This window comes from Dermacentor andersoni, chromosome 8, assembly GCF_023375885.2.
Source record: "Dermacentor andersoni chromosome 8, qqDerAnde1_hic_scaffold, whole genome shotgun sequence".
NCBI lineage: Eukaryota > Metazoa > Arthropoda > Arachnida > Ixodida > Ixodidae > Dermacentor > Dermacentor andersoni.
Window position 1 is genome coordinate 146,256,959 of NC_092821.1, and position 24,151 is coordinate 146,281,109.

General features: G+C 47.8%; 2 protein-coding genes across 5 annotated transcripts in view; one reads left to right on the forward strand and one right to left on the reverse strand.

Moving 5' to 3' along the window:
- The window catches only part of mwh (multiple wing hairs), a 254,309-nt gene that overhangs the window by 63,547 nt on the left and 166,611 nt on the right, over window positions 1–24,151 (reverse strand). For all 3 annotated transcript variants that reach the window (XM_050176524.3, XM_050176525.3, XM_055069499.2), the window contains exon 2: window positions 15,022–15,212. In XM_050176524.3, coding sequence (XP_050032481.2) covers window positions 15,022–15,212 — 191 coding nt within the window. The remainder of the gene's footprint in view (window positions 1–15,021; window positions 15,213–24,151) is intronic.
- LOC140219897 (putative nuclease HARBI1) lies at window positions 6,834–10,449 on the forward strand. 2 transcript variants are annotated; one of them, XM_072290015.1, is made up of 4 exons: window positions 6,834–7,680; window positions 8,524–8,662; window positions 9,174–9,245; window positions 9,667–10,449. In XM_072290015.1, exons 1-4 carry the CDS (start codon window positions 7,333–7,335, stop codon window positions 10,182–10,184), a joined length of 1,077 nt encoding a protein of 358 aa, XP_072146116.1. In that variant the 5' UTR covers window positions 6,834–7,332; the 3' UTR covers window positions 10,185–10,449. The 2 variants fall into 2 exon arrangements, with proteins under 2 accessions (XP_072146116.1, XP_072146117.1); XM_072290016.1 differs by lacking the exon at window positions 9,174–9,245.

Genomic DNA, 24,151 nt, shown 5'->3' on the forward strand with positions numbered 1-24,151 from the left:
TATCTATCTATCTATCTATCTATCTATCTATCTATCTATCTATCTATCTATCTATCTACATAGTTTATCTATCTGTCTATCCATTCATTCACCTATTGTGTTTCTATATTTTCTTTATCTTATCCATTTCTCGCCCATCTCCGATTTCTTTCAAGTCTGCTGGCTGCACCAGAGAGACCGGCCTTACCCCTCCCCTCCCCAATACACCCCCTACTCGTTTAGATTTCTTCGTTCCGATTTGTTTTCGTTTCACGGTCGACTCGCTTGCCTGCCTTCTCCGTGGCGACTCCAAAGTGAAGTTAGGCCTACGTCAAGCCGCCCTTTTTTTTTTCACTTCTGCACAGACCAGCAGTATTCTAGTTCACTATAACCAGCAGCATTCGCTTGGCGCGCCGTGCGAATTCGCAGCGCTCGCCCGCCCTGCTTCACGGAGAGGAGGCGGCTGTAGATCGAGAGAGAAAGTACCGGGGGAGTGCCCCCACGAAGAGGTAGAGCTCGACTGGTTATAGGTAATGCGCACGCGTTGCCCCCCCCCCCCCCCCCCCCCTCTGGGGGGGCCACAGCCATCCATCATGGCCGCCTCCGCGGTGGCCGCGCCGTCTGGCGGCACCGCTCCATCGCCGCCGATATACTGCGATACCCACAAACACCAGGCAGCCCTCCCGAAACGTCTGAGCAGTGTTTGTAGTGGAGTGAACACCGAGGGTATCGGGTGTCCCGTGTAAGTTAGCATCGAGAAAGAAGGGGGAAAAAGAAGCAAACATGTTGCACGAGCCATGTCCGATGGCTATCTCTGGCTGGAGGAGAAAGAAGGTGTGGTGCACCCTAAATTTAGGTTCACGTTATTATCGGGCAATTTAAGGTTTACGTTAACTCGTGCCATAATGTCCTCATGAAGGTAATATAACGATATTTCCTTAGACGCGCGGCTCATCGGCGTAGTGCGTGTCTTCGAGGGTAAATAAATAAATTAAACGGTAATCCGTAAAGTGGAGAAAATTTCACGAACACGAAAGTTGGCTACCAGTCTATTCGAAAGTTTAAGAAAAATACAAAGAAAGAAAGAAAAAGTTAGCGTAGCGGGCTAGATTCAAAACTGGAGGCTAGCCTAGCCGACTGTAACCAACTCTGTGTTGAGGCTGCCTATCTGTAGTAGTGACCTGTCTGCTTTCAATGTCGAGCGTGTATATATATATATATATATATATATATATATATATATATATATATATATATATATATATATATATATATTTATATATAGTTCTTGCCTCCGGAACTGCGCCTTTTAGTTTTCCTCCACAGCTGGAGGGCGGCGGACGATGGGGACGAGAGAACGTCGACGGGGAGATGGAGACCGACGAGTGTTTAAGCTTTGGGGGACAGGAGATGAAGGAGCGAAGTGCGGAACTGGTGGCGAATAGCGGGACTGGGAGTCAGGAGCATTCCCTTGAAATCTCGCAGTATCGGGAGGATACCAACCCCGGCGGTGGCAGAACCGTGCCACGTGGCCAGCAAAGCCACACGCGAAGCAGATCAGCCGGTTGTCTTGGGTACGCCACGGATTATCAACAGGGGGCCTAGGTAGCGGTGCACAGTTCTGGGCTGGGCCTAGGGGCTGCGGAGGCGCGCAGAAGCCGCGTCTGGGCAAGTAGTTCGCAGCTGGAGAAGGCGAGGCGTAGAAGCCGCTTGTGGGGGTGTAGTGCGCAACTTCAGGCGGTGGTCTTGGCCTGGCGACGACGACAGAGTACGTGAGCGGAACCGGCGCTGAAGGTGGCTGATTAGCGAGAGTTAGTGCGTCGCTGATTTGTTCATGTATGACGCGTCGGAGTTCCGGGGACAAAGAGGACTCAGACGACTGGGTAGCAGGCAGCAGTGACATTTGGTGCGCGACTTCTTTGCGAACGAATTGCTTGATTTGGTCGAGGAACGAAGAGTGGGCGGAAGCAGCACTGGAACTGTTGGTTAAAGCCTAAATCGCGTCGTCGGGCGCGGCAGCTCGGCGCGTAGTAAGGCGTTGTTTGCGGAGCTCATCGTAGCTCTGGCACAGTGTAATGACCTCGTCAATCGTTTGAGGATTTTTCGCCAAGAGCATTTGGAAGGCGTCATCTCTAGGCCCTTCATGACATTCTTGATCTTTTCGGGCATGGCGGGATTAATGCGCCGGCAAAGGTCAACTACGTCCTCAATGTAGCTGGTGAAGTTTTCACCCTTTTGCTGAGCGCGACCACGCAAGCGTTGTTCTGCGCGAAGCTTGCGCACAGCAGGGCGACCGAAGACTTGTTTGAAAGAATGGGTAAATGCTGTCCAGGTGGATAGGTTGGATTCATGATTCCGGAACCAGAGATTGGCGACTCCAGAAAGATAGAAGATGACGTTAGTCAGTTTAGCTTTGTCATCCCATTTGTTATGCGCACTCACGCGATCGTGCGACGAGAGCCAATCCTCCACGTCATGGTCGTCGTTGCCGCTGAAGACCGGAGCAGACGACAGGCGATGCCAGGGGAGGATCGGGCTGCGCGGCGTCCTGAGACATGGCAGAAACGGTAGGGAGCGTACGGCTGTGCAGTTCCAGGTTTGGGAAGGGCCCAGCACCTCCACCAATTGTCAAGAGGCGTTATAGTTAAATGGACAAAACGCTCAGATAGCAGAGCACCGCAGCGAGAGGACACAGAGCTTCGGCAACACAGGCACAAGGCTTCCAATCACTCGTCGTCGTCGTCTTTTTCGAAGCAGTGCCTGCTGCTCGTTCTTCTCCAGTACAACATATATATATATTTTAAATAAGGAATTGTATAAATATCTTCTTAGCAACCCACTTTCAATTACAAAATGTTTGAAAGGTTGAGGTAGATCCCAGTCAAGCGTTCTTGGAGAGCTTACTTTTGGAAAGTTCCGAACAGTCACTTTCTTAGCGCCTCTCAATGCATGAGAAATGTATGTTTATATCGATTCAGTGGCTTCATAATCAAAGCAGTTATGAGTCTCATACGCATTTGAATTACATAAGTTTCTGACAAGCACAGCAATCATAAACCTCAGAGGCGTAAAATAAACGCTTAGATCGAGCCTACAGCTGAAGCGTGATAAGATTATCGCATGGCGCACACTTCGTATTGTATCTGCGCCTCTGTTTCCCCTTTTACCGTTGCGCCACGCCGCGTTTAGAAAGTGCATCATCAGTTGCCAAGCTTGAAACCGTACTCGAGGACCATCAAAGTTCGTTGTCCTTGCACATATGACTTTCGTGCCAACGACCGATTCAAAGGCACTCTTCTGTCGTCTCGAATAAAGGCCCAGCGTACATAATAAGCCGGCAGGCCATGCGTCTCCAAACTTCAGTCGCGCGCGCTTATCCGTCATCTCAAAGAAAACAGATCGGGCTACCGATAAGAGCGCCACCTTGTGTGCGCATTCACATCTCGACGCGCAGCAACAATAACGCGAAATGACGCGGGAGCCCTCTCTGAAAACGAAGCTCGCAAGAAAGGATTACTCACTGCTATGTATATACACTTTAGCTATACAGGTGACTGAGCACTTCCGACTTCATCCTAACGGTGTTTTATTATATCCTTAGGCTTATACGCGCAACGTGTTGCACGGTTCAACGCCCCTTCGGGTACATCCAGAGGCTTTCCCCGCGTGCTACAGCAGAAGACCGTAACAGCTAGACTGATCGACTCGGTCGCCGTCTCTGGGGGTGCCGCAGCTCCTTGGATTAACGCCACTTCGTGCCGGAGGTGCTCCATTCCCGTGAAGCCTTTCTGCCAAGCAGCGCCGCCTCCACGTCCGCCATCATCGTTCTAGCGGTGTTTCTTCACACCGACAGGATCCGTCTGCTGTACGCGCTGCGCAAGCAGACGACATAACCGCGCCGGCCGGTTTCCTTCCTTCCGTCGTCTTCCCGCGGCCGCCGCGCGCAGTAATCAAGGTTGAGCAACGGGACCGCCACGCGATGCCATCGGTCAAATTGCTGAAATATCGCTTCTATGTATTGTTTTTATTTTGACCCCAGGGCGGAAGGAATTTTAAAGGGCCTTGCTCAACTGCATGCGTATAATACGCAGTCGTTTCTGCTTTCTTGTTGCTCTGTTTGTTTGCCGTGAGGTCATTCGTAATCCGAACGTGCAAAGATTGGCGGTCACAGCACATAGCAGAAGGCAGTTTCTTTTTTAAATGAAGAAAGACGAAATAAATTACCGGGTTTCCGTGATGCGTTTTTGTCCGTGTCGTTTCCTTCTTCATAGTGTTCTTCCTTCTTTTTAATTGAATAAAGAAAAACAAGAAGGTGTACGCCTTTTTGTGTTTGTGCACACATCAAGTAGCAGCGATGGATCAGTGGATTCTATGGTGTTCTACTGCTGAGCAGCCCAAGGTCTCGGATAGATAGAGGTGGGCTGGCGGAGAGTAGTGCATAAGGGCCTGTGCATCATTATTAAGAGCAAGCTCCGACTGAGCAGGGGGTCCTATATACATACATAGGAACCGAGAAATCGGTTTGCTCAGCCTCCACTGGACCAAAATTGATAAGGTTTGTTGCATTTAAATAATAAAAAAGGCATTATGTACCGACTGCAGGAAGCGCATGTTTTATTTAAGCCACCAACGTTTCACAAGAACGTTTGAATACTATGAAATTTTAAAAAAAGTCATACGTCACAATTCTGTAAGCAGCGAAAATACATAAAATGGACAAAATTGATGTTTTGTACATCGCTTTCATACATAACACTAATTTGTTATATGTACAACCTGATATGTGCTATTTGCAACCTAGCGAAATATCACACTACACGCGAGCAGTTTAGAAATAGACGAGAGAGGAGCAAACTGCACAAACACTTTCTAATCGAACGACGTCGTCCGAAATAATCTGTTTACTACTTAATCTTCTTCCTCCGTACGCAACCCGAAGCCCCACCCCCCCTTCTAGCCCAAATCAGTTCGAAAGTGCGAGCATTTGCATACTGATTGCGGCAGTCTCTCAAACGCTTTCTGTCGCAGCTGCGGCGTTATTTGCGGGAAGAACAGGACAATTAAGACAAGGCCGGAAGTGGCATAAGAGCAGTTACATTGCACGAGCGCCTTAAGGATGGGCTCGGAATGCTTCCTGCGTTAGCATCAGCGATTAAACAAAAAACGAAACAATGAGATAAAAAAAAGAGCGATGTCCTCGTGGTACTTTGCACCTGTATCCAGCGAGACGTACGCGCACGCAAAACCCGACGAAAGGCGTGTACAACGGAGTACAGGCCTTGCAGCATGCATGCATTACTTTACGCAAGAAAAGAAAAGAACAGCCGCCATGGTAGCCGCACGTGCCTGTCCGGGTGGTCTTCACCGACTCATCGCGTTCCAGGCATCCATTAAGAAGTAGAAGAGAGAGAGAGAGAGCCAGGGCTTGGGCTTCGTCTCGGCTCATTTGGCGGCCGTTCTGCGGCCACGAGAAAGCCTGGCAGCAACTCGCCCGTTGCCCTAACCTCCGTCTCTTATTTCACTGCGTATCTCATTCTTTAGTTCTCTCTTCGTTTTTTTTTTTTTTTTCACGACTGCTGCTCCTTGAATGGTTACTGTAGCTGTCTTTATTTTCTCTCATTCATTTTTCCGTTCGTTTTTCGTTATCTTCATTCTTTCCTTTCTTCTCTCAGGCAGCCCCCCCCCCCCCCCCTCCTCCTCGACTGGCGCGTGCCCTTAAGTTGCCGTTCATTTTCCCTGAGCGCAGCCTGTCCACGACGCGCTGCGTTTCCTCGTGCGCACCTTGTGAATGCTTGCACCACGGAAGAGGTACCCAGCTGGATTGGTGTGGAAAGGAGTGGGGGAGAGGAGGTTACATACGTACTGAGCATGCGCCTTCTGCATTGGCTCCAGCAGCGTGCAACTTCCGAGAGCGCCAAGGTGTAAGTATTGGTGTGGAAAGGGATAGGGGGAGAGGAGGTTACAGACGTACTGCGCATGCCCCTTCTGTATTGGCTCCAGCAGCATGCAACTTTCGAGAGCACCCAGATGTAAGAATCTACACCACTGCATCCCACCAACAGCGTGCAGTGGAACGAAACCTGACGCATCCAGAAAAAGAAAGAACCAGAGGCATTCCTCCATTGTCCGCTGCCGATCGCCCTCGTGCGCGACGCCGACTGTACCACGTAGACTGTTTTACTGAAGCCTAGCAGAAGGCTTAGTAGCGCGCAAATGGGCCGAGCCGGTCCACATGCTTCCTCTGAAACACGCAGCCGGCTCTCGTCGCTAATTGGCTGACCCGAGCTCCAGCGTTCACTGCGTTGCACAGAGTCTGCGAAACGGATTATAGCCTACCAGGCACCGCGGATACCTGCCGACGACCAACCGCTGCAAACCGCTTTTTCTTTTTCCCTTGTTCTTTCTATTTCTCACAAAACTTGTGTCATTCAATGTAAAACATAAATGATTGTGCCCATGTCTGTATCGTTCATTTTTCTTTATATATAACTACATGGATCCATAACTAGCCTGTGGCTAAGGATCGAAACGCTGTCGCATAATAATATTTTACATTGATCCAAATAAAGATATTATTAAGAAAAAAGAAAGCACTGGGCAAAGCACTAGGCAAACCCTACCACATGCTTCACTATTGACCGCCCCCTGTTGCGTCACGCGTTGGAGTGTGTGGAACGTAAGCAGCGTGGTTGGTTATACTAATCTGTCTATATACTTACCCCAAGTTCGCCACGGTAGTGTACAGGGTAAGCGCGCGGACGTTTACCACCACGCGTGACGCATGACGACATTTCCGGAAAAGCTTCTTTGTTCTATGGGAATGTCCTGGTAGCGTAGCCAATGGCAACCTGGGGCCGTATTCTGTAGCGGTTCCTTTGGGAACCGGTTCCTTTGGGCTGTTGCCATTGGTCGGCGTTTCGTTGTCGTCATCCCTGGTGGGCGGGACGACAAATTTTGATGACGTCACACAGGTTGCCAATCTTCTGGAAAGGAACCGGTTCCCTGCTAGGAGAGGAACCGCGGAGAAGTGGTTCTCTCGAGGGTCGCGCGCGGGGGCGAGCATGATGTCGAGGGTTGCTAGGGCAACCGTGGCTGCCGGCTAACCTCGCGCCAGCTGACGAGCCGGCACCTAGACGAGACGAGACAGAGACGGCAATGGCGGCTCCTTTGGTTGTGTTGCTGGGGGGTGCCGAAAGACAACGACGCGACGAGAGGCAACGACGCGACGCGTTCGGCATGGCCGAAGAAGAGTTTCGAAGGCATTTTAGGCTCTCCAAAGACATAGTGTGACGTCTTTGCGATGAGCTGGAAGGACATCTCGGACCTCAAAGATTTCGTGGTGTCGACATTACGATGAAAGTGCTGTGCGCGCTGCGGTTTTTTGCCACCGGGAGCTTTCAACAGTGCGTCGGGAATGAAGAAGCGATTGCACTGTCGCAGCCTTCGATCAGCCGGATCATTACAGCCGTCGCCAAGGCCATTACGGTTGTGGGCAAAGAAAAAGGATGGGTTAGATTCCCATCCACGGCGCAACAGAAAGCCGCCGTCAAGGAAGGCTTTCTTAGCCGTGGAAAAATTCCAGGAGTTCTAGGATGTGTGGACGGGAGTCTGATAGCCATCGTTCGCCCTAAGAAGCTCGGCCCCGGCGAAACGGAATCGTACTGGAGCCGTAAAGGGTATTACGCCCTCAACTGCATGGTCGTGAGTATTGTTCATTGACAAATATTTTCGATATGTGATTGCGCGAGTGCACGTTGTAAAAAACTTCGTTTCGTTATTTTTCATCAATTGCCGGTAATACTTGCGTTCCTATTCGAGAAAGTAGCGTTTGTGTTGTATGTGTAATGACGACTTTGATCTTGGCAATAGAACCCGGCCGCACTTTTTCAGTGCTCTCTAATCACAGTTGAATAGCCTTTTCGATGCTACAATGTAAACACATTACGCGCGACTTAAACCGGAATAGACGCCGTAGCAGCGAAGGGAGTCTTCGTCTGCGAGCGATCCTAACAGAAGACGAGCCCTTGTGATTCTTATTCGACGTAAAACTAAAGCATTGTGGCCAACAGACTGTAAACGTGAAAAGGAGCATCCCATCAATGAAAATGGTGTGAGGGAGAATGAGAATGTGTGGACACCCATTTGCTCTAGCTGTTAATACGGCACATGCTGCCACTTCCGCGTTCTTTCGCTTGTAATAGGCACTTTGTCTGGAAAAACAAGAAAAAAACACAGGTGGCACTCTCTAGCAGAATCTTGTACAATATGGACGGAAGAAACCAAAGGAATTATTTTGCACATTGTGTTGTGACCGCACGCCATACATGAGCACATGTACACATGCCAACATTGCATTTGTAGATAACATTGTTATCATGCTGATGATTAGTTCAACTGCCTACTGCGTATGTTGATATCTCCTTTTCTGTAATTGTGTTGGCTGACTGAACAGTAACTGATTGGCAAGTAGTGTTGTAAGCAAAAGTTTGTGCCAGATATTTGTTGCAGTGGCATTGACACCTTCTCTTTGCTTTCTCTTACGAGGTGTGTGATGCAAAGCTGAATATCCTGGCAATTGACCCACGGTTTCCGGGATCGTGCCACGATTATTTCGTTTGGAGGCATTCTGCATTTCGCCGCCGCCTCACTCGTGGCCTGTTACTTCATGGAGAAGTCTTGCTTGGTAAGTGCACCTAAAGTAGCAGTGCTTCTTCCACATGTAAAACATACACAGTCAAATAGTTTTGCATCCTAGCAAGCTTTAAGAAAGCGTGATTTGCTAGAAATGTGTTGTGAATGCAGCAGTACCTAATGAACCTGCAGCGACTATCGAGAGAAACATGTCTCTCTTAGAAGGCAGATATTTTTACCAGCATGTATACAACAGCTGACATGTTATTCTGTTTATTTACTTATTAATTTCAATACACTGAATGCCACGTGGAGCGTTACAGGCAGGGGTGTAATTCTACAGAACACGTCGAAATGGCAGTTTTCAAGTATGATGGAAAAGGGTTGGTGACAGTGGACTCGGGTAGCTGGTTCCTGGTCACTGTCCTTGGAACGAAGGAATAAGCGTGTGCGTGAAACTTTCGGCATCGACGTTAGTGATCGGTGTAGTATATATTGTAGAATAGTGCAAGTTGCGCTATTTTTCTTTGTGTCACAATGTCTGCAATTTTTTTTTGTTGCAGCGACATGTGGTGCTGGAGTGATTATAAAGGATCAACCGGGTAGCTCGAGTTCGGGTACCTTCACGAGAAGAGGTACGAAAAGTAGAGTAAGGATCCCAGATACTGGCAGCATATTCGAGAGTAGACCTTAGAAGTGTTTTATAAAATAACACTTCTGAAGAGAGAAGAGCTAATTAGTTTTAGTGGAGGATGTACATTTAGGGAGAAGCAAATGGGATGAGCGGAGCAGAAAACCACGAGTATGAAATAAATATTACATGTCCAGCTTAACCCGAGAATGAGATTTGCAGCCGAGACAACAGGTGAAATTGGGCTTTTCTTTAAAATGAGTCGAACTTTCTTTACAACTTTCTGGGAAGGTCAATGTTCGATAGATATTGCAACAATAAATCCAAGACCCGCTGCTGTTGTAAAAGGGCCCTGGCGTAGACTGTGTTCTTGCATTGTGCCTTAATGTATCCACGTTCGTTCACTGACGTGCAACACTTTACAGGGGACTCTGGGTACCCGCTAGAGCCATGGATCATGACTCCTGTGCCTGGTCACCCAAATCGCCTCACGGCAGAGGGGCGCTATCATGAGGCACACGCATCAATGCGAAATGCCGTTGAGCAGTGCATAGGAGTCGTCAAGAGCCGCTTCCGATGCCTGCAGAGGTATCGGGTGCTCCACTACTCGCCTCAGAAAGCAGCCACTATTGTTGCAGCTTGTGCAGCGCTGCATAACCTCTGCCTTGCAGCAGGCGTGCCTCTGCCAGACGACCCAGGTGACGACGGTGCACATGACGACAGCGCACAGGAGCCAGCCCAGGCACAAGTGCCGCTTCAAGTACAGGTGCCACCGCAGGCGCACCCTGTACAGCCTTCTCGAGCTTTGTTTCAAAGAGGCCGTGCGGTGCGTGAGTCCATAGTTGGTGTGTTTCGGCTGCCCAGAAATTTGCGCATTGCCTACCTGCAAAGTGTGCGCCGGCGCATTCGCTGGCAAATGAGGTGGAGACATGTGCTGGTGTAACATGTTTTATTTTTATTATCATAAAAGTAAATAGGCCGTGCACTTCAACATAACACATTGCGTGTGCTCACATGTGGCTAATCATAGTATGCTGCATACTGCAGTAGTGGAAAGCACATGATTTGTCTATGTTGAGCATGATAGATACACATGCAGTGACAAATAACCATGTGCCATTATGTTACTCCTTTGCTTTGTTCACTGTGCTTTTGAATATTGTCTCGCCAGGGAATTTTCTTTAAATAAAGGTTATTTCCAAGGTGAATGGCAACCAATCTTGCATTGTTGAATATTGCTTTGCAATGCCTATTTTACTGTGCAGTATGCATTGTTCCAAAGCTGAAGATGTCTGTTCATGTGTGACACGCAAGAGCAGCATGAGTTACACAGCAACTGAAATGTCGTCAGCAATCTGTATAGCACATATTGAAACGTATAGCAACAAACGAGACATGTCAAGCACTTATTGGAGCAGGATTTCGTTAAATAGCAGACATTCATGCTTACTACTGCTTTGTTTAAACTCAAGAGTTGCTGCAACATTGCATTTCTTGCACACATGATTTCATATAATGCTCGTAATTGCTGCTTAACAAGGTGCAACAATATAAACAAAATCATGACAATGAAACATTTCTTTATTTATTCATTTTATTCATTGGGTACCTGCTTCGCCATTCAGGCATTACAGCAGGGAGGGTACAACTCATATAAATGAACACTCAGAATTACACTCATAAAGCATGGAAGAAATCATCATTTGAACAAATACAGACAGTGTCAGGTGGTAGAGTATTCCAGTCTCTTATAGTACGAACATAGAAAGAGTAGCGGAAAGAGTCACTTTTAACCCTCTATTGCATGGCGTCCCATATTTGGCACATACCGGTTACCATTCTTTTTCGCATGTGTGAGATTCCCAGTTGAGAATGTGATACCGTCAGAGTAAATCTCGTAGTTATGCGCACTTATTATGGGCAAGTGCTGCCATCTCTTGAGTGATACGCAAAACAGAGGTGAAGTAGATTTTGGGATGCGACGTGAAACTCGGAGGGGGCAAACACGAGCAATTGGTTTTTTTTTCTCTGAAAAGTTCGACCGCAGAAACGTAGAAAAATTATTTTGGCATATTTTTTGGCCTCGCCAATTCAAGGCAGTTACTAGTTTTCTCAATTTTGCCTGCAACTACAGCAGAGAAACCGAAATCGGTGTGTGCCATATTTGGCACAGTATGAACTTGAAATACAACATATGGTAACGTGCTGCCATCTGTTCAATAGCCCGAAGCTGCAGGTCACTCTATCACAAGATGTAATTTTGACGATCGGTACGGTGAGGGCGAATTGTCTACCAAACAGCCGCCTGAAAAGTGAAAAGGAACTGAAATGTAAAGGAAGTGGTGCTTCAGAGGCACTCACAAGCGCGATAGATGACGTACAGTTATCGTGTGTGCGTTGATACGACAACCGCGCCGTGACATTTCTGTCGAGCTTTGTTGGGAGAGATCCAGTCCAAAAGACTCAGCGCTGGTTTACCTCCGCCAAGGTGTTTCGCGAAATTGATTGCCCCAGCGTAGTAAAGGTCCATAACAGGCACATGGGTGGTGTCGACCTGCTGGACTCTCTGTTTCTGCTGGACTCTCTCTCTTCTTCTGTAAGATAGAAGAAGTGAAACATTCATCTGTGCCTGAACGCAGCAAACAACTGTTTCATTTCATTCCCCACATCACATTAAAAGGCCACCATCCGTGAAGCTTTGTTTTCCGCCCATGGCAGCAAGAGCGCTCAGCCATCTTCATGGTGTGCCATATTTGGCACAAAGCTTTATCTTTATTATTACAGTCATGTTTGTTCATTCAATCAATAATGAAAGCTGAAAAAATGACTTTCATAATTCATGCAATAGAGGGTCAAAAGGAATCTCACATATTTTTATTGTGATCTCACCTTTTAGAAACATATGTGGGCGGCTGAAAATACAATTACCTGGCTATCCCCGTATTAGAGTGGTATATGTTATGAAGAAATTTTAATCTGAGATTTCGGCGACGGTGTTCAAGAAGATGCCATTTTAATGATTTTTTGCTTTCTGTCATGCTAAGCATCCTGTCATAATTGCCAAGGACAAACTGAACTGCCCTGTTCTGCACTTTTTCTAGTTCATCTACAAGTTCTGTAGCATATGGATCCCAGCAAACACACGCATACTCCAGTGTACTGCGCACATACAGTTGCTCCCTAAGTTTCTGTGGCAAGCTACTAAAGTTACGTTTCAAAAAATCTAATGCTCCGACAGCCTTGTTCCTAACATGAGTAACGTGTCTGTTCCACCTTAGATCAGCAGAAAAAAATACATCTAAGTATTTATATTCTGACACTTGTTCAAGAGTAGCATTATTTATAGTGTTACGATTGCTGTCGTATGAGCTCTTCCAGGTAAAGGTGACGTGGACACTCTTTTTCTCATTCAGTGACATTTTCCATTTTTCACACCATATGGCAATCAAATCCAAATCGTGTTGTAGTGCTTGTTGGTCAGATTCGCTGTTGATGACCCTATATACTATACAGTCATCTGCAAACATTGTAAATATTTATTTATTTATTTACATGTACCTTACAGGCCTTCGAGAAGGTATAGTGTAAATGGGGAAATACGGTAACATATTAGTATGGAATCGGGAAAGAAATAAACTGCAGCATAATGAAAGGAGTACGCACAGAACATGGAAAATTATTACATTAGCAAATACAATATGTAGAGCAATAACAATAAATGGTAAACAACAACATAATAGCATAATAACATTGTAAACATTTTTGCATGTTATACAGTAGTAAGTATTGTACAGAAATTGGGACCACTGAAATTCTTTAACTTGTAGAAAAAATGCAAGAAAATTACAAAAGACATGACGTGTTTAGACGGTTGAAACGGCGTATTGATCGTTTAGCAGATTGCGAAATGCAGTGTGTTTATATTGGCATGCAATGGTATCTGGTAGTGCGTTCCATAAACGGACCGCACGGGGCAAAGTTGAAAAATTAAAAGCGTGTGTGTTGCCATAAATCGCGACAGCGCGTCGACTTGGCGTTGACCTATTGAAACCCATGCGCTGATGTTCACCTCTTCGTCGGGCTCGAAGAACGGCGGGCAGACTCCGATGGCGCTCGCCCTTCGAACTAGGGAGAGGACGCGCCCTCGCGGTCCGGGCAGGCTGCCTCCTCCGGTTCCTCTGTGATTAACACGTTTGTTAGAATATGGTGCGCAAAAGCTCCGTCAACGAGTGTGCTTACCTGCTTTCGGCGTGCAAGGCGGCTGCATCACGGCGGGCGTTATACACATCTTTCTTCCACACGCCGCGCCATTGGGCTGCAGTTTTCACTGCCGGGCCCTCAGCATTCAGCAAGGCAGTCACTGGCTGCCAGAGCTCCTCCTTGCGCGCCGCCGTCAGCCGTTGACCCAGCACACACGACGCCTTCGCAAGGTAGGGGTGCTCTTCAACAAATGACACGAGTATATCGCGCGGCCTCGCTCAAACATGAGGACCCAGTTTCGGATTCGGCGCGCAAACTGGCAAGTCCAAAACGTAAACAAAGCGAGGCAACTTGTTTGCATAACGTATGGCACACCACCTAGCGACTAAATAAGAAAACAACACAAATAAAATTACAACTCCCAGTAGCGGTCTGCGCCGCAAGCTCACATTTATTACTGAAAATATATTTGCAAGTGTTCTATACAAACCAATGTTTTTTTATCAAACCAGCAGCATCCTTCAATTGCTATACCGTCCCCTAAGTACAAACAAAAATGATGACGTGATCTTCCGGCAGACCGCCGCTCGTTGATTGGTTCCCCTCACGCCGCCCCGTTCCACTCTTTCTCCGAGTGACGTAATCCAGACGTAACAGCCAAAGGGAACCGGTTCCCAAAGGAACCGCTACAGAATACGGCCCCTGCAGCTGCGACTGCCAGGTGTCGGAGAGGATGCGTTTCGCGAATACGCGCAAGAGTTACCGCGCAGCCGTAATCAGCTACCTCAGACACGCCCCGATACTTAGATGTGTAAGTCATCATCATCATCATCATCATCATCATCATCAGAAACTTGGGTTGTGCGATGTAGCATGCGCGCAATGTGTGTGCGTGTGTGGTTCTTCGCGTATTTCGTCTGACCTATGGTCTTTCAGAATTTGAACAGACGTGTAAGGGAGTCGTCCTTACGTGCACTCAGTCTCACGCATACGTCGTGCGTACGTCTTACATGCAAGCGCGTCGCCTTTACGTACACGTTTGAACCAGCTACCATCGCGGTATATGGCTGGCGAACTATACTCCCCCGACACCACGAAAGTGGTGCTCGGACATCTTAAATTGTTGACTTTGGCTGACAAGTATGGGCTTCCTGTTTTCCCGTGTAGACGAAGCGAGGTCTGGCGCTCAGTGAAGTTGTTCTCTTTCTGTTATGCAAAAAGAAATCATAGATCATCGCCAGCTATACGGCAAACTTACATTCTGCTGAAAAGTCCACATTCGACGTGCTGACAGACCCCTTGCACGGTGTCCTGACTTTTATACACTCTTAATAAAATGCGTACTTGGCATTTGAACTTTCAGAGAGTGCCTGTAGAAGAGCGGCTGAACAACGAAACCACTCTTCCGCCTTGCTCTTTTCTCTGCTCTCTATCGAAGGAATGATGGCGAGGCCTATATCACCCAAGCCGCCGCTTGTGGCTCCTACGGGAAATATGGTTCGCAACTGAGCAGTCGGAGTGGACGTCGATTCCAATAACGAAGACTTCGAGACAATAGTTACAGCGTGTGCGTGGAGTACCTTGTAGGCGAAGCGCAGCTCCCAGACGTTTTTGGTTTCGCCGTGCAGCAGGACGTCACTCCTGGAGACGGACGACTGGCGCACGCCAGGTGGCAACATGGTTGCTGCCACCAGCGTGGCTGCAGCGCCGGCCTGGTCCGAGATGGACGGCACTGGCACCAAGGTTCGCACAGCGGGCTCCAAGTACACGCCTGCAGAAGAACCAGAGTTCAATAAGCGTTCGCACTACTCGGCATCTGCACGAGACGTAGAAGCGCGCAGAATGCACAGCAATGATAATGTAAAGGTGTACGAAGCTGGCACATGGGTTGGTTTGTATTCCATATTGTTAACACCGCAGACGACAGACAAGAGAAACCAACGGCACACAGGAGCGTGTGTTCTCATCTGCCTCAGTTATGTCACAGTGCAGAGGACAGACAAATGAAACAGACGACAAGTAGGCCTACGTATCCCGTCTGCTCCTCTTGATTCGTCGTCTGCGCATGTTAGTCATGTTGACCCTTTGTACTCTGTCCTCTAGCCTGTGGAGGCTAAGACAAACTTATTGAAGACCTTTGAAAAAGCAAGCGAAAGTACACACGCATGTATCTCGTCTGTCTCAATTATGCCACAGTGTAGACTACAGACAAAGGAAATAGACGATAAGCAGGCCCTCGTATCCCGTCTGCTCATCTTGTGTCGTCGTCTGCGTGTGTTAGCCAAGTTGAGACTTTTTTATTGGAGGCTAACACAAGTGACTTGAAGACATTTGAACAAGCAAGCGAAAGTACATATGCGTTCAGTCTCGATTGAGCCTGAACATGAGAACAAAGGAGTGTCCTCGCTTGTAGTATAAGAGACACTCCCTGCAAAGGACAGCTCAGCCGACATCCGCAATGCGCAACTAAATTCTCGTTCCCCACCTACTCTATCTTTTTTGTCTCCTTACTTTGTCTCTCCGCTACTTCTTCCGTCTTTCATTCCCCTTACCCTTCTCCTAGTGCAGGGTAGCAAACCGGAATCTCTTTTGATTAGCTTCCTTGCCTTTCCCATTTATTCCCATTTATTATTTAAATGCAACAAACCTTATCAATTTTGGCCCAGTGGAGGCTGAGCAAACCGATTTCTCGGTTCCCATGTATGTATATAGGACCCCTGCTCAGTCGAAGCTTGCTCTTAATATTAATGCACAGGCCATTATGCACTACCCTCCGCCAGCACCCCTCGATATATCCGAGACCTTGGGCTGCTCAGCAGTAGAACACCATCGAATCCATTGATCCATCGCTGCTAGTTGATGTGTGCACAAACACAAATAGGCGTACACCTTGTTTTTCTTTATTCAATTAAAGAGAAAGAACAACACGACGAAGAAGGAAATGACACGAACAAAAACGCATCACGGAAACCCGGTAATTTATTTCGTCTGTCTTCTTCATTTAAAAAAGAAACTGCCTTCTGCTATGTGCTGTGACCGCCAATCCCGCCCCATTTCTCTCTCTCTCTCTCTCTCACTCTCGGTCTGCTCAATGTTTTGAATTGAGCTATAAATAGAACATTGCTTCTGGACGTGATGGATGTGTTTCTGGGTGCATTGTGACCAGCCTTATACCCATCCTTGCACATCTCTTTCAACATGCGCTGGTGTTCAGAAGAAACGCTTCAACAGTCCAGAGCACAACCTTCTGAAGGTCTTCACTGTCAAGACACCTGACATGAGCGATCCGTCACGGCGGCAGTCTTTGGGTGACACGTTGGCGCTAGCAACGATCGTAAAACGTCCTCTGCTAACCGGCCTGATGCTTTTCTACGCAAGTCACTGTGTAGTACCGAATGCCCCGGTAAGTACCATTAAGACACGGATACCTTGTAAACTAACGCTTCGCGTACAAAGAAGTGTGCGCACACAGACATGGAACATCATATCAACGAAATGAAGACTGCATCTCTCCTTATTACTTCTCCATATAGATAATACTAAACAGCGGCAAGACGGTCGTAGTTCATTCACAAATTCTGAATAACGGCAAGGTCATTGCTGTGCTCTTCACAGGGCCATCTACGTGGTACGACCTTGCCAGGTGTTACCGACCTTGACGGCACACGCTGCGAAAGCGTATGCACTTATAGCTGCCGGCCTGAATAAACACCTGCATACCGTTCATTCGAAGCGTGAAGGCGCGAACAAGGGCGTTGTCTAAACGAGCCGTTAGGTAGCGAGCATGCAGAAACGTGCCAGAATACGCAATAGCTCTTCGCCATACAGCGGACGAAACAGAGCGGATCGCGAGCGGGTCACGTGTCGTGTGCGCTCCGCGACGCGCCAGGACGCGCGTACCATCGCCAGCGCGCGTGGCGCGCTTTTAAGAACCAGACGCGTCAAATCATTCGACCGTTGCTTGTTGAAGCACTTTTTTTTTTACAGGAAAAGGGCAACGTGGAAAGAGGGAAGCCGAAAGCCACGCACGAGGAAGAAGGTAAACTGCAGGCTGTGTTTGCGTGTGTTTGAGTGCGTGTTTAAGTGTCTGTGTGTCTGTGTTTGTGTCTCTGTGTTAGTGCGCGTGCCCCAGAGCGTGTGCATGCGTATGCGCTCTAGAACGTTTTCTGGTATGTGCGTCTTTTTTTCTCTTTGTGAGCGCATATGTGTGCGTGTGATGCATGCGCTTTGTGCGCGTTTGTTTGTGCGTATTGTGCACTGTGTGCACGAAAACATATCTTGTGTTGCGTTTGTCTGCAGTGTGTGTGGGTGAACTTCTGCTGCGTTTGGATGCGCGTGCGTGATACGCGCACTGTGCGTGTGCGTTAGTGCAAGTTGTGTGTTTGTTTGATGTGTGCTCTTTTTGTGTGTGTGCGCATGTGCGCGCCCGTTTGTGTTGCCAGTGTTTGCGTGTGTGTGCGCGCGCGCGTTAAGTGCATGTGCGCGCACTTTTCCAATGGGTGCGTTTATTGTGTGTGTGTGTATCTTCGCGCAGCGGGCACACAATGTGTTTCTTTGTTTCGGAACGCGCGTTTAATTGCTTCCGCGAGCTATAAGCTAACTTCCTCACGTTCAGGAAGGCTGAGAACGCAACCACCGAAGTGCCTCCATCCTCGATTACACATTCTCCAAATTTTGTCTATGGAGCCCAAAGTTGAGCTCAATTTTCTTCCTCTATGCGCCCTGCGCTCTTCGCCTCGAAAGCCATTACAGCGACGCACCGTATATAGGAGGAGCAAGAGTCTTTGTACGGCAAGCCGACCTCATCGCGAGCAACGAACCCGCCGTCATTATCCTAGCGCTCCAGCAACACCATCTTCGACACGCCGAGTGGAAAGAACCAGGCCGTATACAATTACCTTCATAAAGACGCCTCACGTTTTTTATATTTTTTTTTGTTAGAAATCTATAAGCGGCGTTTTGAGAAGCTCACATCTAGAAACGCTATAGGCTTCAGACAGCAATTAGATGAACGCAAGATGGCGTTTTTCGTTGATGGGCTAGCAGTGTTATGGTTTTGTTATTCGGCTTTTTTTTTTGACGCCCTCAAATTGCCGAGTCTAAAAAGTCTTTATTTCTCACCGTGTCGATTGTGTCAGCTACACTTAGCTTTTCTAAGCTGGCGTCGCGCTATAAGCAAACTGCGAACGGCGACGGGCCAATCAGGACGCAGGGGAATATGCGTTCATTCACGCAGACGTGCCGATACCCAATGTGACTTCTGAAGCGTTCGCCTTGTCTCGGATAGATAGTAATGATTGCTCCAGCAACTCATGCATTTAGGACAGCACGGAATGATGATCTTCTGTTAGGAGGCACTCGAATTGGACCTCGCACAGCGCGCACGGTGAAGCCCAACATACAGTGCGCGCCTACCGTGAACCTTCGTACTGAAGTGAGTGGTACGCCATGCGCTGGTCGAGAAAACTCCGAGTAGCAAGAAATAAGCGAGCAATGCGTTGAAGGGCTATTAGCGACACTGTGCCAGCCTCACGCTTTTCAAGTCCCTACACAGGTGAGATCACGATTCATCCTAGACTGAACAATTCGCGGTCGGACAGTCGTAGCACCTAGACAGGGCAGTTTGCCCGAATCCGGCACCAGGAAAATAATAACGACGAAATCAATAACAACGAATAAACGTATACGGAAACACGATAACCGGGGGCGTCAGTGATGTGCCAAATAAAGGAAGCTTCATTTGAAGCGGAGGGCACGCGAGTGGCCCTGACAAGCCTCACTGCGCTCAACGGTCTCTGCATAACCGAGGCCACTCGTGCACGGACCGTTCGCAGTTCCGACGGCTTGGAACAGCACGGATCAGTCATTCGCCGCCGAACAAATATTACCGACCCAGCGGCGGTCAATCCATCAGGCGCGAAACAGGCCGTGTAACATTATGCGCACGCCGTGGAGACGGGACAGCGTGAAGGACCAATCACGCGCGAGCACGCAATCCACTTCGACGTATCTTACCCAAGGATGCTCTAAACCTCTTGCTGCGAGAACAGTGCTTTGTTGCCGACGCTCGCTGGGTAAGAAGGTATAGCATTGCGAAAGCTGCGGTACACTGGGAAAGCTTAAAGAAATGATTCTGCAGGAACCATCGACGGCGAAAGTCTGAACGCTGCTAGAAAGCTGTTCGCTTAACTAAAGGAATGACGCGAAGCTTGAAGACGTACGTTTGATGCAGTAAGGATATTTGGCTAGCGCGTTTGTCGTTTTCATTGCCCCGTTCAGTATAGAGGCCAGAGCCGCTAACCAGCACACCTGTAGTGATAGTACAGGTGGCTATACGTACAATCCGACTCGTCAAACGCGTCCGTTCTCTCCAGCGGCACGGTTGCCGGCGCGGAAGGCGATAGTATTCCTCCTCTCCCGCCGCCGGAACAACATACCTCGCAGCCGCCGCGAGGAGGAAAGGGCGGCAGGAAAAGATCAAGGCTGTACATTCCGAGCGCACTCAAACCATCACACAGCACAACATCAAAAGCCAGCATCAAAACCGAGCACAGCATCAAACCTGAGCACAGCACCAAAATGGAGCACAGCATCAAACCCGAGCACAGCATCAGACCCGAGCACAGCATCAAACCGGAGCACAGCATCAAAACCATCAAACATCCTCAAAACTATCGTGTAAGAGCACGCGCTTCTAAAAGAGCTATTATAGTTTAGGTTCGGCGACAAAACGCCCGCAACTACCTTCGCGAGGATAGGCGCTCTTTACGTCGGCGCCTTTGTACCGGCCGTGATAGTCTGACCACCACCTTCCACCACGAAAACGGGCGACAGAACCAAAATAAAGCTATTTGTTCAATGAAAATAGCGCTTGCAGCTCCCATTGATGAATTAGCTTCTTCTGTTGCACTTGACTACCATTTTTTTAGAATTCCAGTTGTCTTCTTGGCGAATCATTGATTATGTGTACATAATACACTTCCTCCGCTTTTAACCCGAGCTTCAGCAATAGCTCGGGAAAAAAACAAAGGTGCACTGTTGTGAAAGCTGCAGCACTCTATCCGAACGTGGAGTCACAGGGACTCCCTTTCGTAGGAGTAACATCTGGACCCGATACTAGACTCCGTTTAGAGAACTCTCTTCACTAAGGTGCATGCATTGCCGTAGGCTTCTATAGCATGATTAACCCGCTTTTCTGGTATGCCGATCGAGTATCACGTAGTGGAGAGTTCCCAAATCTTCTACACCCTAATATGACACTACCATATTGTTATTTCAGCGCTAATGCAAGGGGTGTCTCTTTCTAATTGAGCGTTTATTTTATGCTGTTTGCTCGTGAACTCGCCTGTTTATATATATATATATATATATATATATATATATATATATATATATATATATATATATATATATATATATATATATATATATAATGTGTGTGTGGGTGTGGGTGTGTGTATTTGCATGCTAGATGACCTCATAGGACCAAGTCGGAAGATCAAAGTAAATCCTAAGCGCACCAGGGGAAAAACACCAGCGCTGGCAATGGGTAAGATCGCTGATGTTCCCATTGGAGAAACAAAGATTTCGATCTTGTATTGCTCATACCCTGCAGCTTATTACACCCCGAGAAGATGAGGCTGACACATACGGTACAATATGTAAGTAAGAAAATTAACTATTTTTTGTTTTTTTTTTACTTGCAGGCTGGGCCTGGTTATGCCCACGCGGGTCCTGGCAAAACTTAGGAATGAACGCCCGGGCCCAGGTCGGACCCGGGCTTGGTATCACGAGCCGGGGCCGAAAAATCAGGCCCGAGCATCGCTCTAATCTCAATGCATCTTCTTTCCAAAACTTTCGATATTCCCCTACTTACAGCTCGTGTTTCCTAAAGTTCAGTGGCTATTGATGTCCCTTCACTGTTCGAGTTAAGTCAGATGGCATCGGTATAGAGTGCACTGTATATTGTACCCTTAGTGTAATTAAGAGAAAGTTTTAACTGGGTGCGGTTGGGGAGGGGGGGAAGGCTACTATCTAAATACATTGGAAACGAGAACTCGTGTTTGTCGGCAACCACTGCATCAAATTTGATGACGTTTGTTGCATATGAAAAAAAAAAAAGCTACAGTCTATAGTGACTGTTGGAAGTAGCTTTCTTTGCTTAGGCAGTCGAATTTTTTATACTCTGACTGTCTGAACTTGAGATGGTTGGCAGGGCTCCATTACGGGAGAGCAGAGCGAAAAAAACAACAACGGGTGTCCGAAAATATGAACGCTCGTGTTGGAAGTCAGCGCCTGTCCTGTCTTTCTTTCCCATCTCCCGTTAATGTTGCGCTGTTTTTACGGAATGGAGTATTTCATGAAAAGTTGTTGAAAATGGCAAATTTTCAGAAAACGAAACTATCAAGTTTACAACTCTGTGACTCGGCCATGAGAAGTGGCATCACGATTATGTAAACTGCATATGATAGTACATCCCAAGTGGACAGAATTGATGTATTATACATGGCTCTTAAATACACCCGTAATATGTGAGTAGCAATGTTACAAAGCCCTTATAAACATTGTACAAATTGACGTGAGATTGAAAATAATATATAAGATTTCTCCTCTTTGGAGGTTCTAATGGACGCAGTTTACGGAACTGCGATATCCGTTCTGAGTTAGTCGCCTCATGAGTTTGCTGACTTATGGCAGACAGTTAACATTTACTAGTTTCGTGTATTTCGTTAAACAATCTAATAAATTCTTTCAGCTGCGAACACACGTTTATTCACACTCAGGTTTCAATACTTCTTCGTAATCTTGCTAGGCTGATTCACATATGCCCCCGATGCATGCCCAGGGCAGCAAAGTCTGCTGTTAAAGGAAAGAATAGTTAAAATACCAACATCCATGACAGCACAAACTAGATAATAAGCTGTTCCCATCTACACTTTATCAATTATTATCTACATAATGCAGCACAAAGGCCGCACATTTTCCTAAATTTTTGAACACTTGACGTTGTGTAAGAATTAATAATAAACTGGTGTTCCCTTTGAGGGAGGTCCCTAATGCACATATACATTCCATCGGACTACACGCTTCAAGCGTGTGTTCTTCTGCCAACGACTGCGTAAGTGTCAATCGTATTGTCCTGTATTACGTGTGTGCCTAGCCAAGTCACGTGCAAAGGCGTTCAGGTGCAGACGCGTTTGCCCTGAGTTCAAAGATTCTGACGCATGCCGAATGAACGCGTAAACTATTTCTTTTTCCTCGCTGAGAGACAACGGAAATGTCACAGAAGCAGATCTCAAAAGTTATTTATGTCAGTGGCTTCCGCGTGCAAAGTTCACGGGCTTAACGCTTACGCCCAGTGCTAGCGTACACTATGAAACTGGTATACGCCGCACAGCCCCGCGAGTTACGTGAATCGCGTGACTTCATCGAACAGCCAAGGAAAACGACGAATGATAATGGTGCAGAAATAACCGACCGTGGAAGTTTCGTAACCATAACCGCAGTAAAGACACGGCAGCCTGGCTATAGACGCGCGGGGGAGCCGTGTATACACATACCATCTCGACAGGCCTAACATCGCTGAGAGTCCATGACGAACCGAATCGCAAGATGCAAACAAAACGCAGCCAAGAAATCAAAGGGTCTATACTACGCGCGATGGCGTCAGATAATGGCCCAGGTCAACAACGGCGTCGACCCCGGAATACGGCTCGGCGAACGGCATTCTGCATTTTCCCTTCCGCCTTATTTATAGCCCGTGGTCTGGATCATAAATAACGGCTTCGTCCCCGTCGCGGCCCCAGAAGAAAACATCGGAGCAGACGATGGAAAGCAAGAGGGAGCTACAACAAGTGCATACGATGGCATAAGAAATGGAAGTCAAACTACTGCGCAAGCAGCTATAGCCTAGGCTGAATCTGATCTATGGCAACACACACACACAAAAAAAAAAAGGAAAGCCTGGAAGAACAAGGAAAGTAATGGGTAATCAAAATTCAGGCGATAAATAGAATGAATTGCCAAAGGGCACGCCATCGCGCGGGCGGCATTTGCAGACGGTGGAATGTTAAAGCTTAAAAGTAGAAACAGACGAACACTTAAACATCTGTAAAGAACGCGTCCGATGCACGCGCTCAGCATCGCGAGCAGACGACACCCTAAGAGAGAGAGAGAGAGAGACAAACAAAATGGTGATGCAACGGCTGGCTGAATATGAGGTAGAAAGTAGACGAACAGATGCAAAGAAGCAAGACGGTGATGCCGACCGGTAGAATGTAAAGCGCGGAGCAGACGAAAGTTATCGAGAGTCAAAACAGCGACGGCGCCGCGAGGCTGAAAAATACAAAACACGCGGAAAATTATACCAAAAGCTAAAATGGCGTCGCCGGCCTGCCCGCCCACCCCCCAGGAGCATGCGTGCACGAGCGCTTGCGTGTGTGTGCGTGTGTGCCTCACGGGAGGGTTCAGCCAAAATGCGCCCCTCGTGAAACCGTAAAGACCAGGAGAAGCCGGCTCACGCCATCATCCCAAAACCGGGGCCTCCTAATAAAGCCGCGGTGCAAGGCCGTAGAAGAAGAACGACGCGCTTCCCTTGAAGGCGCAGCGGCCACTTTCGCTAAGCCTAACCAGTCTTCTGACGGGGACCTCGTGTTTATTGAAGGAGGCCCCGTGGGCCGCTCCCGATCGCTTTTCTTCTCTTTCTTTCTT

What these genes read in the sequence shown, in the direction of transcription:
- LOC140219897 (XM_072290015.1), top strand. Translation starts at nt 7,333, where the DNA reads ATGAAAGTGCTGTGCGCGCTGCGGTTTTTTGCCACCGGGAGCTTTCAA. An exon ending in ACGCCCTCAACTGCATGGTC is followed by an intron (nt 7,681 to 8,523) that starts GTGAGTATTGTT and finishes TTCTCTTACGAG; the next exon opens with GTGTGTGATGCAAAGCTGAA. An exon ending in GGGTACCTTCACGAGAAGAG is followed by an intron (nt 9,246 to 9,666) that starts GTACGAAAAGTA and finishes AACACTTTACAG; the next exon opens with GGGACTCTGGGTACCCGCTA.